Genomic DNA, 19,757 nt, shown 5'->3' on the forward strand with positions numbered 1-19,757 from the left:
CTTCCTATTGGTGAGCCATACTCGATCCATGACAGCAATTTTCCCCCAGTGTCATGAGCAGCCACGTTCTTTAACAGTCTCTGATGTGGTACTCTATCAAAAGCCTTTCTAAAATACAAATAAACAATATTGAATTCTTTATCATGATCAATGGTCTCAAAAGCCTTACTGAAGAAAGTTAATAAATTAGTTAGGCAGGAATGGCCCCTAGTGAATCCTTGTTGAGTATCATTAATCAAATTATGCCTATCGAGATGGCTTCTTATATTATCAGCTATAATTGACATGTAATTTGCCTACAATTGAGGTTAGGCTTATTGGGCGGTAATTTGACGGTAATGACTTGTCCCCTGCTTTAAAAATAGGAATTACAGTGGACCCCCGGTTCCCGATGTTACCGGTATCCGATAAATTCGGTTGCCGATGCATTTGATCGAAAAAATTTTGCCTCATTTCCCGATACAAAACCCGGTATGTGATATGATTTGTACGAGACGTGTCCACTTGTAGCCTGAACTCCCCCGTGTGTACCAGTGTTTACAAGCCAGCCAGTGTGCGCGCATCTAAGGATACATTCGGTACATTCCATATTATCCATATCGCTGTTTTTGGTGCTTGTTTCTTCAATATAAGTCACCATGGGCCCCAAGAAAGCTCCTAGTGCCAACCCTTCGAGACCAAGGGTGCTAATGACTGTTGAAATGAAGAAAGAGATAATTGCAAAGTACGAAAGTGGAGTGCGTGTGTCGGAACTGGTCAGGTTGTATAGTAAACCCCAATCAACCATCTTTACTATAGTGAGCAGGAAAACGGCAATCAAGGAAGCTGTTATTGCAAAAGGTGCAACTGCGATTACGAAACAGCGACCGCAAGTGTTAGAAAATGTTGAGAGACTGTTATTGGTGTGGATAAATGAGAAGCAGATAGCAGGAGATAGCATCTCTCAAGTGATCATTTGTGAAAAGGGTGATGAAAATCACCCTCACACAGCTATTGCAAGCCATACTGGTGACTATTACACTGACAATGTTGTGAAACACTTTAGGAAAGTCATAAAGGAACGAGAGGTACAGGCCTCTATGGACAGATATGTTGTGCGACAGAAGTCCAGTGACTCTCAAGCTGGTCCTAGTGGCATTAAAAGAAGAATGGAAGTAACCCCAGAAAAGGACTTGCTACCTCAAGTCCTAATGGAAGGGGATTCCCCTTCTAACCACTGAGACCATCCACACTCTCCCCTCCTCCTATCTGATCAATCATCACCAGATCTTCAATAAAGGTAAGTGTCATGTAACTGTGCATGTCTTCTTCAGTTTGTGTGTATTAAAATTAATATTTCATGTGGTAAAAAATTTTTTTTCATACTTTTGGGTGTCTTGCACGGATTAATTTGATTTCCATTATTTCTTATGGGGAAAATTGATTCGCTTTCCGATAATTTTGGTTTACGATGAGCTCTCAGGAACGGATTAATATCGTGAACCGGGGGTCCACTGCATATTAGCCATTTTCCACATATCAGACACTACACCTGTTTGAAGAGATAAATTAAAAATACTAGTTAAAGATTCACAGAGTTCCATTTTGCATTCCTTAACCCTTAAACTGTCGAAATGTAGATACACGTTCACGTGCGTAGCGCTCTGACCTTGATTTTCCCCATTTGAAAGCATGTAAAAAAAAAACGTAGATCTACGTTTGGAGCCTGCCACACGTCAACTTATATCTACGTTTGGACAGTTTAAGGGTTAAGAGCCCTTGAAAAAAGCTCATCAGGACCGGGTAATTTTGCTTCAAATGGTCTATCTGTTTGATAACCATTTTGCTAGTGACTGTGATATTGCATAATTGATCTTCAGACCCACTAAAAAACCTAATTATTGGGATATTATTAGTGTCTTCATGAGTGAAAACCGAGAGAAAATAATTATTAAAAATCGAGCACATTTCATTCTCTTTGTCAGTAAGATACCCATAGTTATTTTTAAGAGGACCTATCTTATCTCTAACTTTTGTTCTATACACCTGGAAAACACTTTTTGTAGTCCCGTTTAGCTTTTCTTATCCCCTTTTTAACGTCCCTCTTAATGTCAATGTACTGATTCATAAGATGACCCTCATCTCTTTTGATACACTTATAAATTGCTTTCTTCTGCCCTAAAAGATATTTGAGCCTATTATTCATCCATTTTGGGTCATTTCTGTTTGATCTAATTTCTTTATACGGGATAAACGTTCTTTGAGCCTCATGTATAGTGTTCAGAAAGCTGTCATATTGATAGCTCTCTTCATTATCCCAGTCCACAGATGATAAGTGTTCTCTAAGCCCATTGTAATCTGCTAAGCAAAAATCTGGGACCGTTACTGAGTTATCCCTATCATACTTCCATTCAGTGCTAAAGGTACAGTGGTCCCTCGTTTTTCATAATTAATCCGTTCCTGGAGCCGTTACTATAAACGAAATTTATGATTTACGAATCAATTTTCCCCATAAGAAATAATGTAAATTCAATTAATCCGTTCCTGACACCCAGAAGTATTAAAACAAAAAAATTTTTTACATGAAATATTCATGTAGTACATAAACAATACAATGGGAAATGATGAATGAAACATTAACAGCATAACACTTACCTTTATTGGAGATTCTTCTTAGTGTATGGGAGACTGGAGGAGGAGGAGAGAGTGGATTGTTTATAGTTTGGAAGGGGAATCCCGTTCCAGCAACACCTCAGGTACCAATTGCTTTTCTGGGGTTGCTTGTCTTCTCTGTTTCTTAATGCCACTAGGACCACCTTGAGAGTCACTGGAGTCCTGTCTCGCAAAATAACTGTGGAAAGAGCTCTGTTTCTGGCGTCTCTTTAACACTTCCCTGAAAGGGCCCAAGACTTTGTAGCTGTACATGTTGCCAATATGGCTTGCAACAACCTTGTTAGGGTGATGTTTCTCCATAAAGCTTTCCATCTTACCCCACATAGTAAAAATCTCTTTAATTTCTGAAGAAGGCACCTTCTTCCATCTCTCTTCCTCCTCCTCTGCAGCAAGATTCTGAGCTGCGATCTGTTGCTGTTCCAGCTGAAGCTCTTGCAGCTCCTCAGTGGTGAGCTCTTCGTTGTGGTCTTCCACCAATTCTTCCACATCCTCCAAACTCACATCCAACCCCATGGAACTCCCCAGTGTCACAATTGATTTTACAACAGACATAGGCTCTTCAAGGTCAGTCCCAAACCCTTCAAAATCCCTCTTGTCGACACAATCTGGCCACAATTTTCTCCAGGCAGAGTTCAAAGTCCTGGTAGTCACTCCCTCCCAAGCCATACCTATAAGGGTTATGCAATGGAGGATGCTGAAGTGTTCTCTCCAAAATTCCCTTAGGGTCAAGTGAGTGTCTGTGGTCACAGTCAAGCACCTGTGAAACATTGCATTTGTGTAGAGTTTTTTAAAGATTGCAGTGACCTGCTGGTCCATGGGCTGGAGGAGAGGAGTGGTATTCTGGGGCAAGAACTTTACTGTGATGAACCCAAACTCCTCGAAAATTAGGTCATCTAAGTTTGGAGGATGAGCAGGTGCATTGTCCATTACCAGCAGGCACTTGAGATCCAATTTCTTTTCCAGGAGATACTCCTTCACACTAGGGCCAAACACTTCATTGAACCACTCGACGAAAATTTCCCTCGTGACCCATGCCTTACTATTAGATTTCCAAAACACACACAATTTACTCTTCATAACATTGTTTTTCCTGAACACTCTGGGATTTTCAGAATGGTACACTAGTAATGGCTTCACTTTGAAATCCCCACTAGCATTAGCACAGAACATTAGCATCAGTCTGTCTTTCATAGGCTTGTGTCCTGGCATTGCCTTTTCCTCTTGTGTAATGAAGGTCCTCTTTGGCATTTTCTTCCAAAAGAGGCCTGTTTCGTCACAATTGAACACTTGTTCAGGTTTCAGTCCTTCAGCCTCTATGTACTCCTGGAATTCATGCACATATTTTTCAGCCGCCTTGTGGTCCGAACTGGCAGCCTCACCATGCCTTACCACACTGTGTATGCCAGTACAGTTCTTAAATCTCTCAAACCAGCCTTTGCTGGCCTTAAATTCACTCACATCACCACTATTTGCAGGCAATTTCTTTACCAAATCTTCATGCAACTGCCTAGCCTTTTCACAAATAATCGAAGTCATAAGAGTATCTCCTGCTAATTGTTTCTCATTTATCCACACCATTAATAACTTTTCAACCTCTTCGAGTACTGGTGATCTCATTTTTGTCAGCATAGTTACCCCCTTTGCAACAACAGCGTCCCTGATTTCCTTTTTCTTGGCCACTATGGAACATAAGGTTGTGTAGGGTTTCTTGTACCTCCTGGACAGTTCGGCCACACTTGTACCACTTTCGTATTGTTCAATGATGGTTTTCTTAAATTCAGTCGTATTTCTCACCTTCTTTACCACAGGCTTGGCACTTGGAGCTTTCTTTGGAGCCATGGTAGCTTATTTAGTACTTCCAAGCACTAAAATAATGGAATATTATGAAATATTTCGCTGGAGCACGTGAGGGGACCTTCGCTCACTGGTAAACAATGCCAGACTGCCTGCTGCCACGGCTCATGCCATAGGTACGCGTCCGGGACGAGTTACGACTCGCGAGTCAACTTATGAAAAGCGAGTCCATGTTTATACGAAAATAGCCCTATGATTGGCGAAATTTACAATTGCCGGGAACTTCGAAAAGCGAGGGACCACTGTAATTGATTTATGGTCGCTTGCATTGAGTTCCTCTGTAATTTCTAAATTATTAACAAGGGTTTCGTTGTTTGCCAGAACCAAATCAAGCAGGTTATTTCCCCTTGTAGGTTCTGTCACAAACTGCTTCATAAAACAATCCTGAACTACTTTTAAGAAGTCGTTAGATTCTAAAATCCCAGTCAAGAAATGCAGTCGGACTAAAGTTGAAGTCCCCTAGAATTACTACGTTATCGTGTATTGTGGCCTTAACAATTTCCTCCCATAGTAGTCTTCCTTGGTCCCTATGTATGTTTGGGGGACAGTATATCACACCTAAAATCAGTTTTTCATGCCCCTCCGAAAATTCTATCCAGACAGACTCTGTATGTGTTATTTCAGACTTAATACCCATTTTAATGCATCAGTTCAAGCGATCTCGGACATACAGTGCCACCCCACCCCCCTTCCCAATATTTCTGTCTGCTTGGAACAATTTAAAACCCTGTGTGTGACATTCATTGGGCATGTCCCAATTTTTTGTATTGAACCACGTCTCAGTTATGGCAAATACATCAATGTTACCTGCACTAGCAACTAACCTCAACTCATTCATCTTATTCCTAGCACTACGACTATTTGTGTAGTATATATTTAAAGACCCTCCTTTCTCTTTACCCTTCCTGCTCCTTTCTGTTTTTCACTATACCTATTACTGTCCTTGTTATTGTTAAGATTTATGATTTCAAAGCCTAAATCCATATTTTGACACTCATTATTTTCCATTTCTAAACCCATGCCTCTGACTAATCCTAGTTTAAAGTTCTAACAACACCCTCAACTGAGCTAGTGTTACAAAACTCGTCTTCTTAAACTTCTCCAATGGTATGGTAGAGTGTTAAGGTAGCATTCTTATTGAACATATGGCCTGTTTACGGTTTTGCAACAATAGCTTAAGAATTCAGGATTACGAAACAAATAACTAAAACTTAGAATCTTTACTAGTAGAGTTTTAGCTTTATGCATGATTATAATGTTGGGATTAATATAAAATAAGGAGTTTAACTCTTACATTTCTCTTGGTATGTACCAGTACATTGATATGAATAAATGAACCTCTTGAGGTCGAGCTTTGTACTAAGTTCACCAATAATATGCACCTATAATGGTTATTAAGACTTAACCACAAAGTAACTTATAATGGTTATAAAGACTTATCTGAACTATCAATTCAGAGTATACAAGAACTTGTAAGTGACGGACTTAGTCTCATTTCCATCCAACATGACTAAGAATAGCTTAGACCACAAATTAACATCAAGGCCAACAAGGCTTATTCAGTCACCTGAAAGATTCATTTACCCGAGTATAAATAACTCGAAAGTGACAAGCTTAAGAAAGGAACTCAATCATGAAAGAAAAATGACCACCAGAGAGAACTTGACATGTCTCTTATGAGAAGTCAATGAGTGAGGTATGCTCCCTTGGCTATGCAAGCCCAGACTAGAAGTGAGAGTGCTAGTCAGAGTGAGTGTGAAGGACCTGCTCTCAGCGAGTGCTGTAAAGCTACTCAGAGCAAGGGTAGTGAACCTACTCAGAGCAAGGGTGGTGAACCTTCTCTGAGCAGGTGCTGTAAACCTACTGACGGTACCACTGAGTGGTAAGCCAATGTCAGGTTGGTCACGTGACTGAGGGAGACCTCAGTACCTGAACTGCTAACCGGCACTTAAACCTAGTGGTTTCCCACTACATGGAAATAATATTAAAGCGTAACAAAACATAATATAATACATACAATATTAGCATTAATATTTGCCTTAACATATATACATGTATTATAAAATAAAGGGGCTTATCCAATTATAAAATAAAACGGGTATGGCCATACTCGTAACAGCTAGCAAGAAAACCCACACCTGCCCTGGATAGGTGAACCCCATCCCTGGCATACATGTCATTTTGTCCAGCCAATAATTAATTTCAATTGCTCTGGACAACCATTCATTTCCAACACCCCTTCTTGGCAAAATGCCACATGTAACAGGGCACCCCCCCTTCTTCCTAATTATGTCTATTGCTGTCCTGTACCTTCTAACTAAATCCTCATTGCTACGCTTGCCTATATCATTGCCTCCAGGACTGAGGCAGATAATAGGATTGATCCCATTACCGTTCATGATGTTGTCAAGCCGACTAATGGTATCCTCCATCCCAGCCCCAGGAAAGCAAATCTTCTGCCTCCTACTCCTATCCTTCAAGCATAATGCCCTATCCAAATACCTAACCTGGCTATCCCCAACAACAAAAACGTTTTTACCTTTCTTGGTGTCGTTCATCGTGATGTTCCCAGTAGTCGACTCACATTCATTGGGAAGCACGCAGAATGCGTTCGATGTTTCCAGAACTGTTTCCACAGCAGTCTCTTTCTTCTTCATTGTTTCTACCTCTCCATTCGTCTTTTTGATCTTCAACTTCGTTCCATGCTGTCCGGCCACTGCCCAGGTTCCCTTCTTGACCTGGGGACTCACAACAGGAGGACTTCTATGAATCCTCTTGTTTTCCTCCATCAGTTGCCGTATCTCAAGCTTCACTACCCTCAATTCCTCCTTAAGCTGCTGGTACAGTTGCTCAAAGGAGGGCATCTTGGTTCAGTCCACAGAGAGTACACTAGACACATCCTCACTGAGCTATGTACAGGTCACCACTGGGCTATGTACAGGTCACCACTCATGCTATGTACGTACGTACTACTACGTACTACTAATAATAATACACTGCAGCAGGCCTGTTGGCCCATACTAGGCAGGTCCTTCACATTCCATCCCACTAACAGAATACAGTGGACCCTCGGCTAAGGAAAGCATCGTCTAACGTTAAATCCGTCTAACAAAGCGTTTGAGCGTGAAAATTTTCGCCCGGCCAGTGATGAAAAACTCGCCTAATGTGATTCGTCTCGAACCTGTCCGTCCAACCTGAGCGCCTCAGCTGCCCTGCCGTCATTGTTTACAAGCCAGGGTGGCCGGTTCCATGCATACATTTGATACATTTTGTATTATTCCATTGTTTTCAGTGCTTGTAACTGCTAAATAAGCCACCATGACCCAAAGAAAGCTTCTAGTGCCAACCCTGTGAGAAAAAGGGTGAGAAATACTATCGAAATACTATCGCACCACCGTTAGCTGCTGCTGTACTGCGGTCAGCTGCTGCTGTACCACGGTCAGCTGCTGCTGCTGCTGTACCACGGTCAGCTGCTGCTGCTGTACCACGGTCAGCTGCTGCTGCTGTACCACGGTCAGCTGCTGCTGTTGCTGCACCACTGCCAGCTGTACTGTTCAAAGATGTGGAGAAACTGTTATTGGTGTGGCTTAATGAGAAACTGTTATTGGTGTGGCTTAATGAGAAACAATTACAAAGAAGCAATTAACCCCAGAGGGTTTGTTACAAAAAATGCGATTCTAAAAGCTTAGAGATCTCCAGTGAATACTAGAAAGGACTGCCCTTCTAACATCCAGCCTGTTAACTCATCTTCACTGGCACTTCCATCTGTATTAGAACTGTTACTGGGGAACAAAACTGTCCCAATTCGCCGAGGAGTGAGGAGCTTCTTACCGCGAGGCATGGTGGATATTGTTTACTAAGATGGCGTTCCCACAATGCACCACTGGGTCCCAGATTTTTTTTCTACCGCGCACACCGACCACACAGACCCATTCTCTCACATGTAGGCCTACCAGCCTTTTCCCGCGAGATTTGACAGCGCTAGAATTTGTGCATACTAGTACGTCAAAAAAACCCTGTGCATAAGACGTACTAGTACGTCCGAAACCCTCAAAGGGTTAATTCTGCCATTCCATAAAATATTACCACCTGCACCATTCCTTGTAAATTAGATTTTGTACTAAGTATACATAAGATATATTAAGTCCAAATAAGATTGTAGAACATCTGACCACTATTCCATGTTTAGTTTTAGGTATAATTACTATGTACTATTCTCTTACCTAGTTTTAATTAGTTACTATGTATGTATTAGGATTAGTTTGCCCGAAATGCCTCGGCATGATAGTGGCCATCTTTGTACTTAGCAAATGTCTCGGCATGATAGTGGACTTCTTTGTACTTAGCAAATGTCTCGGCATGATAGTGGCCATCTTTGTACTTAGCAAATGTCTCGGCATGATAGTGGCCATCTTTGTACTTAGCAAATGTCTCGGCATGATAGTGGCCATCTTTGTACTTAGCAAATCAAAATTGTAATTACACATTGTAACCTTTACAAAGAAATAAAATTATTATTCTTTTCTTTTCTTTTAACACACCGGCCATATCCCACCGAGGCGGGGTGGCCCACCGAGGCGGGGTGGCCCACCGAGGCGGGGTGGCCCACCGAGGCAGGGTGGCCCAAAAGGAAAAACGAAAGTTTCTCCCTTTATATTTAGTAATATATACAGGAGAAGGGTTACTAGCCCCCCACTCCTGGCATTTTAGTCGCCTCTTACAACATGCATGGCTTACAGAGGAAGAATTCTGTTCCACTTCCCCATGGAGGTAAGAGGAAATAAACAAGAACAAGAACTAGTAAGAAAATAGAAGAAAACCCAGCGGGGTGTGTGTGTATATATATGCTTGTACATGTATGTGTAGTGTGACCTAAGTGTAAGTAGAAGTAGCAAGACGTTCCTGAAACCTTGCATGTTTGTGAGACAGAGAAATGGACACCAGCAATCCTACCATCATGTAAAACAATTACAGGCTTTCGTTTTACACTCACTTGGCAGGACAGTAGTACCTCCCTGGGCGGTTGCTGTCTACCAACCTACTACCACAGGACGGTAGTACCTCCCTGGGCGGTTGTTGTCTACCAACCTACTACCACAGGACGGTAGTACCTCCCTGGGCGGTTGTTGTCTACCAACCTACTACCACAGGACGGTAGTACCTCCCTGGGCGGTTCCTGTCTTCCAACCTACTACCACAGGACGGTAGTACCTCCCTGGGTGGTTGTTGTCTACCAACCTACTACCACAGGACGGTAGTACCTCCCTGGGTGGTTGTTGTCTACCAACCTACTACCACAGGACGGTAGTACCTCCCTGGGCGGTTGTTGTCTACCAACCTACTACCACAGGATGGTAGTACCTCCCTGGGCGGTTGTTGTCTACCAACCTACTGCCACAGGACGGTAGTACCTCCCTGGGCGGTTGTTGTCTACCAACCTACTACCACAGGATGGTAGTACCTCCCTGGGCAGTTGTTGTCTACCAACCTACTACCACAGGACGGTAGTACCTCCCTGGGCAGTTCCTGTCTGCCAACCTACTACCTAGGAAAATTATTATTCTTATTATTATTATTATTAAAAAAGAAAAACACTTTCACCATCATTCAACACTTTCACCATCATTCAACACTTTCACCATCATTCAACACTTTCACCATCATTCAACACTTTCACCATCATTCAACACTTTCATCATCATTCAACACTTTCACCATCATTCATGCATAATCAGTCTTTCTAGAGGCACCCAGACATATGACAGTTTAGATGTCATGCCAACAGCCAGTATCCCAAACCCCTCCTTTAAAGTACAGGCATTGTACTTCCCACCTCCAGGACTCAAGTCTGGCTAACTGCATGCCCTGAATCCCTTCACAAAATATTACCCTGCTCACACTCCAACAGCTCGCCAGGTCCCAAAAACCATTCACCTCCATTCACTTATCTAACATGCTCATGCATGCCTGCTGCATGTCCAAGCCCGTTGCATACAAAAACTCTTAACCCCTCTTTCCATCCTTTCCTAGGATGACCCCTACCCCTTGTTGCCTCCACTACAGATTTATATGCATTACAAGTCAATCTATTTTGCTTCTTCCTCTCTAAATGACCAAAACACCACCTCAATAACACCTCTTCAGCCCTCTGAATAATACTTTTACCATATCATATGATTTATGAGTTTGTAAAGTACAGTATATTATAATGGATGTATTGCAGGAAGTACAAAGACTGGCTGGTGGATCTGTGTCATTCTCCCTCCCCAAGTTTATACTTTACCGTCAACTTGGGGAGTTGGTGTTTAAACGCTATTTGGTGCAGTATAAGAAGAAAGTTGGTGTGCTGGATATACTCCGAAGTGTTTACAAGGACTATCTTTCTTGGTATCTTGACAGCAATAAGAAAGGTTAGTTAAACGATGTGCTTACATTATTCATATGAAAAAGAGATGAGACAATTTGGACATTTGTTTACTAAGTACCGCATTTATGAGAGACCACAGAAATTTATAGTGTGTAGCCACTCTACAGCAGTGAACTATAGGAACAGGTGGATTAAGATTATTTAAACTTTGTCTTCTGTTGTGTTGTTGAAAGTGATCATGCATGTGTACTGCAGCTCTCGCTAATTTCATTACAAAAGCTGAATTATTTTTTAACACCAGCTGTCTCTCATTGAGGCAGGGTGACCTGAAAAAGAAACACTTCCACCATCATTCACTATTGTTGTTTTGCCAGAGGTATATAGATACTATGGTTCAGATGCCCCTCCAAAGTGCAAGTATCCCACCCTTCCTTTAAAGTGTAAGGATTGTACTTCCCACCTTCAGGACTCGAGTCCAGCAGACCAGTTTTCCCTGAATCCCTTCACAAAATGTTACCTTGCTCAACTCAAACAGCTCGTCAAGTCCCAAAAAATCATTTTCCTTCACTCATATTTATTTAACATACACATGCCTGCGGGATGTCCATGCCTCTTGCACACAAAACCTCCTTTGCTTCTTCCCTCCATCCATTCTTAGGGTGAGCCTGTACTTTCGTCTGTTTTGGTATATTCTTGACTATAGTTCATAATTTATTTTTAAAAATTAGCTTTAGTTTTGAAATGTTTTGATCACTATATTTATGTAATGATTAACCTTTTCAGGGTCCAGAGGCAAAATTTCAGTGGGTGCCCCAGTGTCCAAGAAATTTTGAATTTTTTTTTTTTTTCTTACAGAATTAACGATAATATTTTCGTGAAGGTAATAAAACAAAAAACAAAAAATTTCCAATCAGTACTTACCGAGATATAGAGGCGGAAAGTTGACCCAAAATGACTGGGTGGCGGCAACATCAGCGACTTCTGCAAAATCGCATTTCTTTATTTTACTTTTTTTTTATACTTTTTTCTTTTCTAATTTTTTCTTTTTCTAGTAACATTTGTGGCCTGTGAGACCAATACTATATATAATGTTAGTAGTAGGATGGTAGACAGCAACCACCCAGGGAGGTACTACCGTCCTGCCAAGTGAGTGTAAAACAAAAGCCTGTAATTGTTTTACATGATGGTAGGATTGCTGGTGTTTTTTGTCTGTCTAATAAATATGCAAGATTACAGGTACATCTTGCTACTTCTACTTACACTTAGGTCACACTACACATACATGTACACGTTTATTTATAAACACTCGTCTGAGTTTTCTTTGATTTTATCTTAATAGTTCTTGGTCTTATTACTTTTCCTTTTATATCCATGGGGAAGTGGAAGAAGAATCTTTCTCCGTAAGCCATGCGTGTTGTAAAAGTCAACTAAAATGCCGGGAACAACGGGCTAGTAACCCCTTTACCTGTAAAGATTACTAAAAAGAATAAGAAGAAGAACATTGTCAAAGTGGGAAGTCTGAATGTGCGTGGATGTTGTGCAGATGATAAGAAAGAGATGATTGTGGATGTTATGAATGAGAAGAAGCTGGATGTCCTGGCTTTAAGTGAAACCAAGCTGAAGGGGGTGTGAGAGTTTCAGTGGAGAGGAATAAATGGGATTAGGTCAGGAGTTTCAAATAGAGTTAGAGCTGAAATTAAGACACATGTGCAACATCTGGGTATCTTTATTGTAGATGTTTCGCCATCCAGTGGCTTTATCAATACAAATTCCAGGACATAACTTGAAGATAGTAGAACTATGTACAGAAAATGAGGTAATCAGTCCCTCAACCTAGGAGTAGGTGCGAAGAGCACCGTAGTCTTGGAGATTCTGAAGCAGAAGCAAGGTGCCTGACGCTTATATACTAACGTCAGGTGGAAATGGGACGGGTACCAGACAAGGGCATAGTCACTGGTAGGCGGGATCCCCCAGTGGAAGTAGGTCCTACCCATACAGATGGGTTAGTTGTAGTAGTATTTGTCGTAGTCGAGAAGGTTATGTACATGTCCTCAGAATCAAGAGTTAGAGCTAAAGAAGGAATAGCAATAATGTTGAAGGATAAGATATGGCAGGAAAAGAGGGACTATAAATGTATTAATTCAAGGATTATGTGGAGTAAAATGAAGGTTGGATGTGAAAAGTGGGTTATAGTAAGTGTATATGCACCTGGAGAAGAGAGAAGTGTAGAGGAGAGAGAGAGATTTTGGGAAATGTTGAGTGAGTGCATGGGGAGTTTTGAACCAAGTGTGAGAGTACTTGTGGTTGGGGATTTCAATGCTAAAGTGGGTAAAAATGTTGTGGAGGGAGTAGTAGGTAAATTTGGGGTGCCAGGGGTAAATGTAAATGGGGAGCCTTTAATTGAGCTATGTGTAGAAAGAGATTTGGTAATTAGTAATACATATTTTATGAAAAAGAGGATAAATAAATATACAAGGTATGATGTAGCACATAATGAAAGTAGCTTGTTAGATTATGTGTTGGTGGATAAAAGGTTAATGGGTAGGCTCCAGGATGTACATGTTTATAGAGGGGCAACTGATATATTGGATCATTATTTAGTTTAGGAGAAACTTATAGAGAGGGTGTGGTAGGTAAGTTTGGGGTGCCAGGAGTAAATGATAATGGGAGCCCTTTGATTGAACTTTGTATAGAAAGGGGTTTAGTTATAGGTAATACATATTTTAAGAAAAAGAGGATAGATAAGTATACAGTGGACCCCCGCATAACGGACGCCTTGCATAGCGGACAATCCGCATAGCGGACGCTTTGATCGCTAAAATTTTGCCCCGCATAGCGCCCAAAAACCCGCTCAGCGGCCTTCGTCCGAGACGCGTCCAATGTGCGGCCTGAGCCACGCTCACATGTTCCGCGGGTGGCATTGTTTACCAGCCAGCCTCCGCGGTAACATCCAAGCATACAATCGGAACATTTTGTATTATTACAGTGTTTTTGGTGATTTTTTTCTGGAAAATAAGTGACCATGGGCCCCAAGAAAGCTTCTAGTGCCAACCCTACAGCAATAAGGGTGAGAATTACTATGGAGATGAAGAAAAAGATCATTGATAAGTATGAAAGTGGAGTGCGTGTCTCCGAGCTGGCCAGGTTGTATAATAAACCCCAATCAACCATCGCTACTATTGGTGGTACAGCTGCTGCTGCTGCTGTATCACCGTCAGCTGCTGCTGCACTGTCAGCTGCTGCTGCTGTACCACCGTCAGCTGCTCCTGCTGCTGTAGTACCGTCTGCTGCTGCTGTAGCATCATCTGCTGCTGCTGTAGCATCGTCTGCTGCTGCTGTAGCATCGTCTGTTGCTGCTGTAGCATCATCTGTTGCTGCTGTACCACCGTCAGCTGCTGCTGCTGCTGTAGCATCGTCTGCTGCTGCTGCTGCTGTAGCATCGTCTGCTGCTGCTGTAACATCGTCAGTTGCTGCTGTAGCATCGTCTGCTGCTGCTGTAGCATCGTCTGTTGCTGCTGTAGCATCGTCTGCTGCTGCTGCTGCTGTAGCATCGTCTGCTGCTGCTGTAACATCGTCAGCTGCTGCTGCTGCTGCTGTAGCACCGTTGTTGGTGTGGCTTATTGAGAATACCAAGAAACAATTAACCCCAGAGGATTTGCCACCCAGGATAGCCCAAAAAAGTCAGTGTCATCGAAGACTGTCTAACTTATTTCCATTGGGGTCCTTAATCTTGTCTCCCAGGATGCAACCCACACCAGTCGACTAACACCCAGGTGAACAGGGAAAATGCCTGGAACTAGTGCTCATATTGGTGAATTTAGAGCCAGCAAAGGTTGGTTTGAGAGATTTAAGAATCGTAGTGACATACACAGTGTGATAAGGCCTGTTCTGGAAGAAAATACCAAACAGGACCTACAGTACTCAGGAGGAAAAGGCACTCCCAGGACACAGTGTCTCATCAGTCATTGCTGCATCTTCAATAAAGGTAAGTGTCATTTATTCTTCATTTAGTAGACTAGTACATGCACAATATATATTGTGCATGTACTACTCTACTATTGTGCATGTATCCTTCTCTTTGTGTGTAGGAAAATGTATATTTCATGTGGTAAAATTTTTTTTTTCAAACTTTTGGGTGTCTTGCACGGATTAATTTGATTTCCATTATTTCTTATGGGGAAAATTCATTCACATAGCGAACATTTCGCATAACAGCCAGCCCTCTTGCACGGATTAAGGTCGCTATGCGGGGGTCCACTGAATAAGATATGTAGGGCGAAATGACAGTAGTTTGTTGGATTATGTATTGGTAGATAAAAGACTGTTGAGTAGACTTCAGGATGTACATGTTTATAGAGGGGCCACAGATATATCAGATCACTTTTTAGTTGTAGCTACACTGAGAGTAAAAGGTAGATGGGATACAAGGAGAATAGAAGCATCAGGGAAGAGAGAGGTGAAGGTTTATAAACTAAAAGAGGAGGCAGTTAGGGTAAGATATAAACAGCTATTGGAGGATAGATGAGCTAATGAGAGCATAGGCAATGGGGTCGAAGAGGTATGGGGTAGGTTTAGAAATGTAGTGTTAGAGTGTTCAGCAGAAGTTTGTGGTTACAGGAAAGTGGGTGCGGGAGGGAAGAGGAGCGATTGGTGGAATGATGATGTAAAGAGAGTAGTGAGGGAGAAAAAGTTAGCATATGAGAAGTTTTTACAAAGTAGAAGTGATGCAAGGAGGAAAGAGTATATGGAGAAAAAGAGAGTGGTTAAGAGAGTGGTTAAGCAATGTAAAAAGAGAGCAAATGAGAGAGAGGGCAAGATGTTATCAACAAATTTTGTTGAAAATAAGAAAAAGTTTTGGAGTGAGATTAACAAGTTAAGGAAGGCTAGAGAACAAATGTATTTGTCAGTTAACCCTTTCAGGGTCCAAACCGTAGATCTACGCCATGAGCTCAGCTCACTCTGATAAACTGTGAGTGGTACATTTGGGCCTAGATATGAGAGAATACATCTATGTGGTATGTGTGCACCACATAAAACAGATCCTGCAGCACACTGTGTATAATGAGAGAAAAAAACTTAAATCATGATTTTTCGATTAAAACAGCAACTTTGCAGTGTTTTTTCGTATGTTTTTTATAGTTGTATTTGCGATTTCTTGGTCTCATTTGATAGAATGGAAGACATATTACAGAAATAGAGATGATTTTGATTGGTTTTAGCACTGGAAATGGCTTGAAACTGAGCTCAAAGTAGCGGAAATGTTAAATTTTTGCCGATATTCAAGAGTAAACAAACGACCTCACACGTCTAATACACGTCAGCTGGTGGGTCTAATATACATTCACAAATATGGTGATGATATTTATACAATTATTACAGTATTGCATAACAGTAAATCTTCTATTTTTTGGTGTGAATAAAAATTCTTTGTGTGAATAAAAAAGATTCTCTACGATTTCATAAGAAAAAATAACAAATTTTTTTTTTTTAAATTCTTGGACACTGGTGCGTGACTCCAGATTTGGGCCTTGGACCCTGAAAGGGTTAAGCATCCCAGTTTTATAAAGTTTTTCTTCTTCTCTTTTTTAGTAAATGTCTACAGGAAAAGGGGTTACTAGCCCATTGCTCCCGGCATTTTAGTCACCTCATACGACACGCATGGCTTATGGAGGAAAGATTCTTTTCCACTTCCCCATGGACAATAGAAGAAATAAAGAAGAACAAGAGCTATTTAGAAAAAGGAGAAAAACCTAGATGTATGTATATATATATGCATGTGCGTGTCTGTGAAGTGTGACCAAAGTGTAAGTAGGAGTAGCAAGATATCCCTGTTATCTAGCATGTTTATGAGACAGAAAAAGAAACCAGCAATCCTACCATCATGCAAAACAGTTACAGGTTTTTGTTTCACAGTCATCTGGCAGGACGGTAGTACTTCCCTGGGTGGTTGCTGTCTACCAACCTACTACCTACCTACATGTACAAGCATATATATACACACCCCTCTGGGTTTTCTTCTATTTTCTTTCTAGTTCTTGTTCTTGTTTATTTCCTCTTATCTCCATGGGGAAGTGGAACAGAATTCTTCCTTCGTAAGCCATGTGTGTTGTAAGAGGCGACTAAAATGCCGGGAGCAAGGGGCTAGTAACCCCTTCTCCCGTATAAATTACTAAATTTAAAAGAGAAACTTTCGTTTTTCTTTTTGGGCCACCCTGCCTTGGTGGGATACGGCCGGTGTGTTGAAAGAAAGAAGTCTGTTGAGTATATCTAGTAAAGTGTATGGTAGAGTTATTATTGATAGAATTAAGAGTAAGACGGAGAATAGGATAGCAGATGAACAAGGAGGCTTTAGGAAAGGTAGGGGGTGTGTGGACCAAGTGTTTACAGTGAAACATGCAAGTGAACAGTATTTAGATAAGGCTAAAGAGGTTTTTGTGGCATTTATGGATTTGGAAAAGGCATATGACAGGGTGGATAGGGGGGCAATGTGGCAGATGTTGCAGGTGTATGGTGTAAGAGGTAGGTTACTGAAAGCAGAGAAGAGTTTTTACGAGGATAGGCTCAAGTTAGAGTATGTAGGAAAGAGGGAGATTATTTCCCAGTAAAAGTAGGCCTTAGACAAGGATGTGTGATGTCACCGTGGTTGTTTAATATATTTATAGATGGGGTTGTAAGAGAAGTAAATGCGAGGGTCTTGGCAAGAGGCGTGGAGTTAAAAGATAAAGAATCACACATGAAGTGGGAGTTGTCACAGTTGCTCTTTGCTGATGACACTGTGCTCTTGGGAGATTCTGAAGATAAGTTGCATAGGTTGGTGGATGAATTTGGTAGGGTATGCAAAAAAAGAAAATTAAAAGTGAATACAGGAAAGAGTAAGGTTATGAGGATAACAAAAAGATTAGGTGATGAAAGATTGGATATCATATTGGAGGGAGAGAGTATGGAGGAGGTGAATGTATTCAGATATTTGGGAGTGGACGTGTCAGCGGATGGGTCTATGAAAGATGAGGTGAACCATAGAATTGATGAGGGGAAACGGGTGATCGGTGCACTTAGGAGTCTGTGGAGACAAAGAACTTTGTCCTTGGAGGCAAAGAGGGGAATGTATGAGAGTATAGTTTTACCAACGCTCTTATATGGGTGTGAAGCATGGGTGATGAATGTTGCAGCGAGGAGAAGGCTAGAGGCAGTGGAGATGTCATGTCTGAGGGCAATGTGCAGTGTGAATATAATGCAGAGAATTCGTAGTTTGGAAGTTAGGAGGAGGTGCGGGATTACCAAAACTGTTGTCCAGAGGGCTGAGGAAGGGTTGTTGAGGTGGTTCGGACATGTGGAGAGAATGGAGTGAAACAGAATAACTTCAAGAGTGTATCAGTCTGTAGTGGAAGGAAGGCGGGGTATGGGTCGGCCTAGGAAAGGTTGGAGGGAGGGGGTACAGGAGGTTTTGTGTGCGAGGTGTTTGGACTTCCATCGGGCATGCGTGAGTGTGTTTGATAGGAGTGAATGGAGACAAATGGTTTTTAATACTTGACGTGCTCTTGGAGTGTGAGCAAAGTAACATTTATGAAGGGGTTCAGGGAAACCGGCAGGCCTGACTTGTGTCCTGGAGATGGGAAGTACAGTGCCTGCACTCTGAAGGAGGGGTATTAATGTTGCAGTTTAAAAACTGTAGTGTAAAGCACCCTTCTGGCAAGACAGTGATGGAGTGAATGATGGTGAAAGTTTTTCTTTTTCGGGCCACCCTGCCTTTGTGGGAATCGGCCAGTGTGTTAATAAATAAAAAAATATTTAGTTGTAGCTACAGTTAGAGTAAGAGGTAGATGGGACAAGAGGAAGGTGGCAACAACAAGTAGGAGGGAGGTGAAGTGTATAAACTAAGCGAGGAGGAAGTTCGGGTGAGAGATAAGTGACTATTGGCAGAAAGGTGGGCTGGTGCAAAGATGAGTAGTGGGGGGGGGGGGTGAAGAGGGTTGGATGAGTTTTAAAAATGCAGTATTAGAATGTGGGGCAGAAGTTTGTGGTTATAGGAGCGTGGGGGCAGGAAGAAAGAGGAGTGATTGGTGGAATGATGAAGTAAAGGGTGTGATAAAAGAGAAAAAGTTAGCTTATGAGACTTTTTACAAAGCAGAAGTGTTATAAGAAGAGCAGAATATATGGAGAGTAAAAGAAAGATGAAGAGAGTGGTGAGAGAGTACAAAAGGAGAGCAGATGATAGAGTGGGAGAGGCACTGTCAAGAAATTTTAATGAATATAAGAAAAAAATTTTGGAGTGAGTTAAACAAGTTAAGAAAGCCTAGGGAACATATGAATTTGTCAGTTAAAAACAGAGTAGGGGAGTTAGTAGATGGGGAGAGGGTGGTATTAGGTAGATGGCGAGAATATTTTGAGGAACTTTTAAATGTTGAGGAAGAAAGGGAGGTGGTAATTTCATGCACTGTCCAGGGAGGTATACCATCTTTTAGGAGTGAAGAAGAGCAGAATGTAAGTGTGGGGGAGGTATGTGAGGCATTACATAGAATGAAAGGGGGTAAAGCAGCTGGAACTGATGGAATCATGACAGAAATGTTAAAAGCAGGGGGGGATATAGTTTTGGAGTGGTTGGGAGGTACTACCGTCCTGCCAAGTGCTTGTAAAACGAAAGCCTGTAATTGTTTTACATGATGGTAGTATTGCTGGTGTCCATTTTTCTGTCTCATAAACATGCAAGGTTTCAGGTACGTCTTGCTACCTCTACTTACACTTAGGTCACACTACTCATTCATGTACAAGTATATATATACACAACCCTCTGGGTTTCTTCTATTTTCTTACTAGTTCTTGTTCTTGTTTATTTCCTCTTACCTCCATGGGGAAGTGGAACAGAATTCTTCTTCCGTAAGCCATG

General features: G+C 41.6%; 1 protein-coding gene across 1 annotated transcript in view; it reads left to right on the top strand.

Moving 5' to 3' along the window:
• Window positions 1-19,757, top strand: part of PolrMT (mitochondrial RNA polymerase) — a 301,092-nt gene that overhangs the window by 106,597 nt on the left and 174,738 nt on the right. The window contains exon 9 of the mRNA XM_070104506.1: window positions 10,730-10,916. Within this exon, the coding sequence (XP_069960607.1) occupies window positions 10,730-10,916 (187 nt within the window). The remainder of the gene's footprint in view (window positions 1-10,729; window positions 10,917-19,757) is intronic.

Source organism: Cherax quadricarinatus, chromosome 92 (genome assembly GCF_038502225.1).
Source record: "Cherax quadricarinatus isolate ZL_2023a chromosome 92, ASM3850222v1, whole genome shotgun sequence".
Taxonomy (NCBI): Eukaryota; Metazoa; Arthropoda; class Malacostraca; order Decapoda; family Parastacidae; genus Cherax; species Cherax quadricarinatus.